Consider the following 11,885-nt stretch of genomic DNA (forward strand, 5'->3'; position numbering starts at 1 on the left):
ATATGTAGTGCTCTTGCTTCAACATTGAGAATCTGGATAAAAGTATAAGAAGAAATGACATTTATAACTGGATATAACTCCAAAAGTTACATAGTGCATCAACAAGGTGCAATGCTGCCTAAAGTCCTCAAATATTTCATTTGACTAAATTACAGAAAAAAAAGAAGACAAAATGAAATTCAATGAGATTACATGTCATGCAAGTCTTGTATTTATTCTTACCTACAAACACACTGAAGGTACAGAAATCTGATGAGCCAAGATTATCTGAGCATGAGCATGTAACAGTAGTAGTTCCTGATTGGAATGTTGTTCCAGCTGGAGGGTTGCAATTGACTGCTAGATTACCTTGTTCAGCATCATTACAAGTAGGGGATGTTGTGAAACTATTGACAGTGCCAACTGGACAACCAGAAAGCATAGGTGCAGTGTTTACTGGTTCTGAATGTACCAAAGAAAACCACAACTTGAAGAAATATAAAATGTATGAGATTATTTGATTTAAAAAAAGTAGAAAGCAGTCTAAGTTTCTGAATTCCACTGTTGTATTTAGTTTAGTTTAGTAGAAAAAAGGATCAGGAGGGACACTTAAGTCCCCATCAAGGACCCTATAAAGAGAGGGAAAAAAACTGAAGACACAAACACTCAGACCCGATTACAATGCTTAAAGTGCTTGTCCAAAGCATTCTTAAACCCATTGACACTACTTGCAAGTACAACTTTCTCAGGCAAACTATTCCACTCATTCACAACCCTATTAGAAAAAAAGTTATGCCGAATATTAATCCTACTATGCGACTTTTGAAGTTTAAGACAATGACCTCTAGTACAACTACTGTTTGCAAACATGAAAAAGTCGGTAAAGGATAAATTGTCGAAACCATACACAATCTTGAAAACCTGGATCAAGTCCCCACGTAACCTCCTAAGCTCCAGTGTGGTGAGATTCAACAGTTGTAACCGCCTATAATAAGGAACCCTCTTTAAGGAACTAATCATCCTAGTAGCCCTCCTCTGGACCCTTTCAAGTACTTCCTTATCCTTAGCAAAATAAGGGTTCCAAGCCTGCACAGCATACTCCAGATGAGGCCTAACCAACTGCTTATAAAGCCTAACTACGATGTCCTCTTTCAGAAAACTGAAGTTCCTCTTGATCATACCTAAAACCCTATTACCTCTTTTAGCAGCTTCAAGACAATGTTTGGAAGGTTGCAGAGACGAGTCAATGTAGATACCTAGGTCTCTTTCAACAGAGACCTCCTGTAACTCCACACCATTTAGATTGTATGTAAACTTTTGGTTACTACTACCAATGTGCATTACCTTACATTTATCAATATTAAAAAGCATTTGCCACCCCTGAGACCAGGAAAAAATCTTATCTAAATCCGCTTGAAATTTCTCAGAATCGCTTTTGGAAGAGACCTCAGAATACAATTTGGTGTCATCAGCAAACTTCTTAGCTGTACACAAAATATCTCCGTCGATGTCATTTATATAGGCAACAAACAACAGGGGACCTAATACAGACCCTTGTGGAACCCCACTAGTAACGTTCTGCCAAGAAGAAGCACAGCCATTAATTACCACCCTCTGTTCCCTATTACCAAGCCAATTCCCGATCCAAGACAGTAAATTCCCTTTGACACCCATGCTCTTCAGCCTAAGTAAAAGACGCTGGTGGGGAACTTTATCAAAGGCCTTCTGGAAATCCAGGAACACAACATCTACAGACCTCTGCCTATTTAGTGAGCTTGTTACATCTTCCATAAACTCAAGGATATTAGTGAGACAAGACCTTTTTTGACAAAAGCCATGCTGAGACTCTCTGATCAAAGACTGACTGCTGAAGTGACAGACCAAAGACTTTTTAACAATAGACTCCATGACCTTACAAACTACACTAGTGAGACTAACGGGCCTATAATTACAGGGCTTAGTCTTATCACCCTTCTTGAAAATTGGGGTAATATTAGCACATCTCCAGTCCCTGGGAACATAACCTTCATCCATAAATTTACTAAAAATCAACGAGAGTGGAACGCAGAAATAGTGTGCAAAAGTCTTCAACAAATACGGATGGATTGCATCCGGTCCAGAAGCTTTAGAAACATTTAGACGAAGCAGCTCCTTTAAGACAACGTCATCCGAAAATAAGACCGTATCCAGTTTAGGCCTATCACTGCCCCCCTGAAAATCTGGAATACTACTCGTATCTTCCCTTGTGAAAACCGACACAAAATAGTCGTTCAAAAGATCTGCAAGATCCTGACTATCAGTAACTATCTTATCAGCCTGTGGTGCCCTAAGGGAAACAATTGCATCTTTAACTTTCTGCTTAGACCTGACATAAGAAAAGAAGGCCTTTGGGTTATCCTTAATTTTTAGGGCGATGCTTTTTTCGAAATTCAATTTTGCATCAGAGACTAAGCATTCTACTTTCAGCTGATGAATTTTAAACTTGGCCAAAAGAGATTCAGATTTAGTCCTCCTAAACAACTTCCACATTCTACGTTTTTGCCTAATTGCACATCTAACTTTCTTATTCATCCAGTGAGGCATACTGCTTTTACGACGACGATTCTTCCACGGAACATGATTTTCCATAATGACCTTTAATTTATCAGCAAAACAAATCCAAGACTGAGAAGCACTCATATCACTAAACAAATTAATCCAATCTGTACCCTTTAGTAAAGTTTCAATTGCCTCTGTATCTGATCTCGAAAAATCAGGTACTTTTTCCTTGCTAATAGAACTTACGACCTTACAAACAACATCAAAAGCTAGTATATCATGATCACTAGTTCCTAGTTTTCCTAGACCGGTCAAATCAACAACATTGCTTGGATTAGAACTCAAAACAAGATCCAGGATGTTATCCCCCCTAGTAGGGAAAGTAACATGTTGATGTAAAAAGCAATCTTGCACAACATCTAGAAAATTACTACCTTTCCTACTACTAGAACCATCTATCCAATTAATGTCAGGAAAATTAAAGTCGCCCATTATAACAACATCACCTTTAGCAGCCTTTCTAATTGAATCAAACAGCACGACATCATTATCATCGCTGCTGTTAGGAGAGCGGTAAACAACACCTACAGTGATAACGTCCCTGGACCTCTTGGAGTTGTTTGTGGACAACTCGCACCAGACAGAATTAACAAAAGACCCTTGCAACTGAGATTTCTCAACACTTACAATGTCATCCCTAACATACAGTAAAACTCCCCCACCAACCCCATTATGAGTATCCCTTCTGTCCTGACGATACACAACATACCCCGGGTGAGAAACCTCAGCACTATCAATGTCCTCCCTTAACCAAGACTCGGTGATACCAAACACATCCGGTTTCAGATCCTCGAGAAGCACAGTAAATTCAGCAAAATTTTTACGAATACTTCTAGCATTGGTAAAGACAATCTTCAGCCTATCCCTGAAACTATGTACCTTAGCATGCCTCCTAAAGTTAGAACTATGACTATCACTTATTTTGCTCTCAAAACGCCTATAATCGCCTCCACTAGGAACATAATCCTTATCCAAACTAATTCCTGACTTCATTTTTAGAGTACTCATTTGAAATTCATGCATAAAGGCCTAAATTAGTGTTCTAGATTTAGTTATAAGAAGTACTTTTGTTTGAACATTGATAATCTGGATAAAAGTACAAGAAGAAATGACATTTGAAACTGGATATAACTCCAAACGTTACATAGTGTTTCACCAATGACCTATGTTGCCTAATGTCCTCATCTATTTCCCATGGCTCTACAGAAAATAAAATAAAATGATATTCAATGAGGTTATATGTCACACAAGTCTTGTATTTATTCTTACCTACACACACACTGAAGGAACAGACATCTGATAAGCCAAGATTATCTGAGCAAAAGCATACAACAGTAGTACAGGGAGTTCCTGTTGGGAAAGTGCTTCCAGCTGGAGGGTTGCAAGAGACTTGTAGATTACCTTGTTCAGCATCATTACAAGTAGGGGATGTTGTGAAACTGTTAACAGTGCCAACTGGACAACCAGAAAGCATAGGTGCAGTGTTTGCTGTTGCTGAATGAACCAAAGAAAACCACAACTTGAAGAAATATAAAATATATGAGATCATTTGATTTTAGAAGTAGAAAGCAGTTTATTTTCTGAATTCAATTGTTTTTTTTTAGAGTATTAATTTGAAATTCATGTATAAAGACCTAAAGTAGTATTCTAGGTTTAATTATAAGCAGTGCTTTTGTTTCAACATTGAGAATCTGGATATAGGTATAAGAAGAAATTACATTTATAACTGAAAATAACTCCTAAAGTTACATAGTGTGTATACCATGTGCAATGCTGCCTAAAGTCCTCAACAAATTCATTTGACTAAATTACAGAAAATAAAAGAACACGAAGAGAATTTTAATGAGATTATAAGTAATGCAAGTCTTGTATTTATTCTTACCCACAACACTGAAGGTACAGTCATCTGATAAGCCAAGATTATCTGAGCATGAGCATGTAACAGCAGTAGTTCCTGCTTGGAAAGTGCTTCCAGCTGGAGGGTTGCAATTGACTGCTAGAGTACCTTGTTCAGCATCATTACAAGTAGGGGATGTTGTGAAACTGTTGACAGTGCCAACTGGACAACCAGAAAGCATAGGTGCAGTGTTTGCTGAATGAACCAATGAAAACCACAACTTGAAGAAATACAAAATATACAAGATTTTTTAATTTAGAAGTAGTGAGCAATTTTATTTTCTGAATTCCATAGTATTTTTAGAGTATTATTTTGGAATTCATGCGTAAATGCCTAAATTAGTGTTCTAGATTTAATTATAAGCAGTGCTTTTGTTTCAACATTGAGAATCTGGATATAGGTAAAAGAAGAAATTACATTTATAACTGAAAATAATTCCTAAAGTTACATAGTGTGTATACCATGTGCAATGCTGCCTAAAGTCCTCAACAAATTCATTTGACTAAATTACAGAAAATAAAAGAACACGAAGAGAATTTTAATGAGATTATAAGTAATGCAAGTCTTGTATTTATTCTTACCCACAACACTGAAGGTACAGACATCTAATAAGCCAAAATTATCTGAGCATGAGCATGTAACAGCAGTAGTTCCTGCTTGGAAAGTGCTTCCAGCTGGAGGGTTGCAATTGACTGCTAGAGGACCTTGTTCAGCATCATTACAAGTAGGGGATGTTGTGAAACTGTTGACAGTGCCAACTGGACAACCAGAAAGCATAGGTGCAGTGTTTGCTGTTGCTGCATGAACCAAAGAAAACAACAACTTGAAGAAATACAAAATATACAAGATTATTTAATTTAGTAGTAGAATTAAAGCAATTTTTTTCCCTGAATTCCGCTCTAGTATTTTTAGAGTATTAATTTGAAATTCATGCATAAAGACCTTAAGTAGTCTTCTAGATTTAATTATAAGTAGTGCTCTTGCTTCAAAATTGCGAATCTGGATAAAAGTATAAGAAGAAATGACATTTATAACTGAATATAGCTCCAAAAGTTACATAGTGCGTATACCATGTGCAATGCTGCCATAAGTCCTCAACAAATTCATTTGACTCTACAGAAAATAAAAGAACACGAAGAGAATTTTAATGAGATTATAAGTAATGCAAGTCTTGTATTTATTCTTACCCACAACACTGAAGGTACAGACATCTGATAAGCCAAAATTATCTGAGCAAAAGCATATAACAGTGGTTCCTCCTGCTTGGAAAGTGCTTCCAGCTGGAGGGTTACAATTGACTGCTAGAGTACCTTGTTCAGCATCAATACAAGTAGGGGATGTTGTGAAACTGTTGACAGTGCCAACTGGACAACCAGAAAGCATAGGTGCAGTGTTTGCTGTTGCTGAATGAACAAAAGAAAACCACAACTTGAAGAAATATAAAATATATGAGATTATTTGATTTCAAAAAGTAGCAAGCAGTCTTAGTTTCTGAATTCCACAATTGTATTTTTAGAGTACTAATTTGAAATTCCAGCATAAAGGCCTAATTTAGTGTTGTAGATTTAATTATAAGTAGTGCTTTTGTTTCAACAGTGAGAATCTGGAGAAAAGTATAAGAAGAAATGACATTTATATCTCCAAACGATACATAGTGTGTTACCAATGACCAATGTTGCCTAATGTCCTCATCTAATTTCCTTGGCTCTACAGAAAACAATATAAACTGAAATTTAATGAGATTATATGTCACGTAAGTCTTGTATTTATTCTTACCTACAAACACACTGAAGATACAGACATCTGATGAGCCAAGATTATCTGAGCATGAGCATGTAACAGAAGTAGTTCCTGATTGGAAAGTGCTTCCAGCTGGAGGGTTGCAAGTGACTGCTAGAGTACCTTGTACAGCATCATTACAAGTAGGGGATGTTGTGAAACTGTTGACAGTGCCAACTGGACAACCAGAAAGCATAGTTGTTGTTGTATCTAGTGACAAAAAATTAAGATATATTGACAATCATGTGAAAGGTCCTGAAGAAAGGGATATAGGCTCGTCAAGAGTGATTCTGCTGATTGCGTGATGATAAGCAGGATCAGAAGAAATTTTCACAGTTGATTTTATTTCCACATTATCTTTTAACTATAAGTCACTTACTGACAGGATAGAGAGTCTCCAATATAATCACATAGATACAATTTTTATCTTATTAATTCAAGCATACTGTACAGTCATTCCCTTACACGATGATGGGTACCCCATTCAAAGAAGAATGTTTCCTAATTCATCAATGCAATAATACGTACAGCATCTTTAATACATCAATGCAACCATATATCATTAACTGGCAGGTTGAAGAGTAAGTAACTATATGACAGATGTATGATGTTTTTACCCCTCAATGGCAGAAGAATGCAGTTATCATTTACTTACAGGATGATGAGTACCCAAGTAACAGATGAATATGTTAATGTTACTCATCAAAAGTGCCCAATAATGATGGATGTGTTTTAGTACATCAATACAAGCAGGTACCATTAACTGACACGATGATGAACTTTAAATTTAAATTAGATACAGCAAGGTACTTCATCAAAAGAACCCACATAAATAATGGATATATGCATGTGGGTTTAGCTCTTCAAAACAAGGATATTGGATGATGAGTACCCAATTGAACGTATATGTGTTGTTTCAACTCATCAAAAGTACCCAATTAGATTATTGATGGTTTTATCTCACCAATGCAAGCAGACATATATTTAACTGACTGGATGATGGATACCCAATTAAATGATGGGTATTTGTAGTTTTAGCTCATCAATGGAAGCATAGGGTTGGAAAACCTTGCTTAATTTCCTGCTGATACTTTGCTAATACTGGGGATTTCCCACCATTATTCGTGAAGCAGAGCATTTTCACACCTTTTCAAGTTCGAAATTTAAGTGTAACTAATGTTCACCATAACAAGTTTTGCACAAGTTGGCTTGCTGTAAAGGCCACCACCTTCAAAAATCAGTCTGAAGCATTTTGTATGGTCTGTTGTCTATGATGGAGATGTGACAAAATGTCTAAATGATATGTTTTTTTAATCATTGTTTAAAATGGCTCTTTTAGCCTCTTCTTTTTATTATAATAAATTCATTTTCTTGTATGTGTGTGCAGGAATTTTGCCTGATGAGACAGCAAATGTATTGTTAACCTGGTTGGATGGATGCACGGTTTCCCAACCCTGTGCTACCATAGATCATTAATTGACAGGATGATGAGATGACATGAAAGGAAGCAAAATTAAAAGTATTCAATTATAAACATTTTTAATCTTATTGTTCGGGCCTAATGACGGCAGCGGCCAATTGCTTGTAACAGCAATTTCCTGGTCACTCGTGGGATAACCTCTTTTTAAAATTATGTTATATGGATGGAACATGTGATCATCGGATAAAAGGCATATAATGCAGCATTACATGACCAGTGTACCATCAGACAGCACACCAGTATAATTTGTGTTTATAAACCACTTTAAAAACTGTTGCTATTGGCGAAACATTATGTCCAAATATTTTAAACCTATGGCAGGAAGCTCAATATGGAAGTGATATTCATGCTATGCTAGTGATTGATCACTGGAAGCAGACTGAATTGTGTGGGACTGTCCCAAAGCCTTCTACCCTAGATATGCAGTGTTGCCCTTATATCTCCCAATGGGTCTTTGTTCCCCTTGTACAGTTTAGTGACTTTCTTTCAAAAAGTCAAAATTTCAAAAAAAAATGTGTTGTCATACAGTTTGTTGTGCCCTAGAAGCAAATTCAATTCATAGGTTAGAAGTAGGTATCACAGCACCTTTTACATGATTCGAAAAGAAACAACAAGACTAACTTGAGCAATGTTGAATGTTTTCCTTATCAACTTTTCAACACTACCCAACATTCAACTTTCAAGTACAATGACTGTGGTAAGTCTACACAAATTTGTTCATCTTTAAATGAATGCCAGCTACATGGCAGTTACATGTCATAAACTCTGTTGCCAATTTTCCTAGTAAATGTTGTGCATAATTGTCTACAACTAGTTGATTGTGTCAATGACTAATATATAATTTGGCATATATTTTAAACAATTGAGGAACATTGTCTACAGTAGTTAAACAATGACAATACTATATTTGTCTTTGAGTATCTCTATCAGTGCTGTTCAATTTCCAACACTATTCTCAACTAAACCTCAAACCATAAGCCATGCTTTATGAGGAATTTGGGAGATTCACCAGCAAATCACCTGAACTTCAGCTGTTTCAAACTTCCAATTTGGCCTTCCCAAAAAGAAAGAACTAGTGCGTGTGTGTGAAGGATAAATAAAGGCCTAAACACACATAAGATCACAGTTTGTTATAAAGCACTGGAGTAAACAGTGTGAACTACTTTCAGACCATTATGGTAGCTTAAGGCAAGGATATTGCCCTAACTGTGAAATAACAAAAGTAAAAGAAAACAAAAGGTCAGAAAAGCTGTTTGTAAACAGAGAAGAATGGTACCAAGACTGTTGAAGAAATCACTTTGGTGGCAAAGATTTGAGATTAGAGTGACTCCATTGCCACTTTACAAGTTTTTTCAATAGTTGATAGTTTGATAATTGTTTCTGACACTGTTGCTTCAAATCACAGTAGATCTGACAAGTGCCCCCTCTAGTTTTAGCAAATTATAACAATTTGTGCACCCTCCACAATATTCACAACAAAAGGCAGGTAGCTCAACTTAAGAGATTACAAACTGTTTCCCACCAAGCTGTGTTCTTTCATAACTGATATTCCACTTACCATCATTCACTTCTACAGTAAAGCTGCACGTAGAGAAACCGCCTCCAGAGAAGAATATGTATGTGAAAAGCGCTGCAGGGCTGCCAAGTTCAATCGATGTACTAGCAGTTACAGGATTGTTATTACTGGCAACACCGGTGCTAGTAGGTGCCATCCATGGAACAGTTACAGATGAACCTACTACCATGGTAGCTTCACTTAAAGGAAGAAATATATTCCCAGGACAGTTGTTGATCACAGGACCAGCCCCTGGAATGAAAAGTGAATATATATGCTCTGTTACTGAAATTGAACGAAAACAATTATAATGCAGCTGATTACCAACAGCATCATAATGCTCAGTTGGAGCAATGACTGTCACATCAGTCCCTGTTAAGGAAACTACATTCACGAGAATCACAAAATAAAGGGGTGATGAATCAGAAAACCAATGATTCCTTCCCATTAAAATAACTTTAACAACAAAGAAACTATAAAGTGAACATACAGGTATATTTTGTTGAGTCGACCTGGCATTGCTCATTTATATAAAATGAATGGTTGTGAACACACACAATGTCACAATATTATGGAAAAATCAATTAAAGTGTCAGAAATGTTGTGGCCATTGCAATATATCTAGCATTTGTGTGTCCCCATACAGTCCATTTAATACAACTTTGCATACAAATATTATTCAATTCTCAAGCATTTGTAACTTCAGTGATTAAGTACTAAAGTATGCTGATCTATGAACCAAAGGAGCCATGCAAGATGTTAGATCAAAGATCTGTTTACAACAGTTGAGCACTGTTTCACATGCAAAAACTGATACCAAACCTTCAGAAGACCCTATGTGTATAGAGTAACTTATTAAGTTATATATCTATGTCTAAGAAACACAGTAGTTTCATGAGTTTAAAGGGAAATTGTTGTCCAATTCTAATGATGAAATGTAAAGAACTTTCATCTGAAATGTTTAAAGGACTATTATTGTGACTCAAAGCTATGTGGAGGATAGTGAAATCACTTATTACTCTTTATATGAGTTAATCTTTCAATCTGAAATAAATTAATCATTGAATTGAAAGTCTGTCAATATCATTGAACACAGTACTCCTTAACATCTATTTCGATAAAATACTTTTAATTGCAAAAGCAAAAACTAAATTTATAACCTACCAAAGCCCAAGGCCTGATTCACAACCTGCTGTGATGCTAGGCTCTGATATAAGACACCTGTGTCTTGAAGAAAGGAGCATCTGGGAAATAAAGAATTTCCTATAGTAATAATCATAATAAATAAGTTCTTAATTTAGCGCCATATACCAAACGACCTCTAGGCACTTAACAAAACCTTAAAAAAAATAAAAAGACAGAGAAATCAAAGCAATAAAAAGTCTAGAAAACACATAATATATATTGAAGTGTCAGGTCAAAAAATAAAATAAGCTATTAACATGAGAAAGGGGCATCTGCAGAATCAAGAATATCATTTCTAGCCTAGATACTATAATGCCAATAAGCAATTGGCACAGTAACATGCATACATGTGCAAGATAAAAGAATGGCCCCGGGACATCTGCAAAATCAAGAAAACCATATCTACTTTGAAGTTTTGCAATGTACAGGAATAAGCAGAGTAACATGCATGTGCACTATAATAGAAAGGAGCATCTGCAAAGTTAAGAAAACAAAGTGGCTATTCTTACGACTAGTTGTAACAATAATTCCCTTTTGCGCATGCGCAGTTGCTATAACATGGCTATTTTTACGATTAGGAGTAACAATAATTTCCGGTTAGGGTTGGATTGAGGGTTAGAACTTAGAGTTACCCCTACTACGTACATGCGCAGTTGCTTTATTTACTTTGAATTCGCCGATGTCATAAGAATAGTTTATAAATAATTGTTACGACTAGTTGTAAGAATAGCCACGGCCTTAAGAAAACCATTTCTATTTGTAGTTGCATAGTTTAACTTTAAGGCCAAGAAGTGCATGCCATGTGCAAAATAAGGAAAAAGGGTTTTTCTTGATTTTGCAGATGCAGTACAATATATGTTCAGTAGACTCTTACTCTAACTCTTACATTTAAAACAACGATAAACGTTGGCTTAGGCTAGTAATATAGTATAGTTTAAATTAAGCTTAGGATAATATGAAGCATAGGCGAATTAAGTCCTGTGATACTGTTACTTGTTTGTTATGTTAGGCTATTCACTTCTACCCTACCATGGGCCAGATCGTTTTTTCAAAAGACATGTACTCGGTTCTCGGCTGTTTTGTCACGGAATACATAAGTATTATTTTCTTACTCTTAGCCGAGTCAGACCCCTGCCCTTATCGGTATCGTACATGGAATAGTAAGCTGGCCAGCGGGGTTCTTTCTCCGTGTCGCGTTAGGCTGTCGTGATTTCTGACATATAGCAAAGGCTACTGTCGTCTGCATCTGCTTAGCCTATTTCCATTTCAAGTATTTGAGAATTATACTTTGATTTGTTCTTTATATTTTCCTTTAAACTAAGTAGTAAAGAGTATGATAAACATTCGAAATAATTTGAAATAAATTGTTACCGAGTATTTTTGAAAAAGCGAACATCGCTAAATTTTACTTC

The 11,885-nt window shown here is 36.1% G+C and overlaps 1 protein-coding gene across 3 annotated transcripts in view; it reads right to left on the reverse strand.

Moving 5' to 3' along the window:
* The window catches only part of LOC139979620 (uncharacterized), a 53,364-nt gene that overhangs the window by 37,083 nt on the left and 4,396 nt on the right, over positions 1 to 11,885 (reverse strand). The window contains exons 1-9 of one of the 3 annotated variants that reach the window (XM_071990597.1): positions 11,586 to 11,821; positions 10,453 to 10,532; positions 9,292 to 9,540; positions 6,251 to 6,463; positions 5,662 to 5,877; positions 5,056 to 5,271; positions 4,460 to 4,669; positions 3,847 to 4,071; positions 223 to 441 (exon numbers count right to left, since the gene is read on the reverse strand). In XM_071990597.1, coding sequence (XP_071846698.1) covers positions 223 to 441; positions 3,847 to 4,071; positions 4,460 to 4,669; positions 5,056 to 5,271; positions 5,662 to 5,877; positions 6,251 to 6,463; positions 9,292 to 9,478 — 1,486 coding nt within the window. In that variant the 5' untranslated portion in view covers positions 9,479 to 9,540; positions 10,453 to 10,532; positions 11,586 to 11,821. Of the gene's footprint in view, positions 1 to 222; positions 442 to 3,846; positions 4,072 to 4,459; positions 4,670 to 5,055; positions 5,272 to 5,661; positions 5,878 to 6,250; positions 6,464 to 9,291; positions 9,541 to 10,452; positions 10,533 to 11,502; positions 11,545 to 11,585; positions 11,822 to 11,885 lie in introns of those variants that run through there. The other 2 variants (XM_071990598.1, XM_071990596.1) reach the window with 2 other exon arrangements.

This window comes from Apostichopus japonicus, chromosome 14 (assembly GCF_037975245.1).
Source record: "Apostichopus japonicus isolate 1M-3 chromosome 14, ASM3797524v1, whole genome shotgun sequence".
NCBI classification, from domain to species: Eukaryota; Metazoa; Echinodermata; class Holothuroidea; order Aspidochirotida; family Stichopodidae; genus Apostichopus; species Apostichopus japonicus.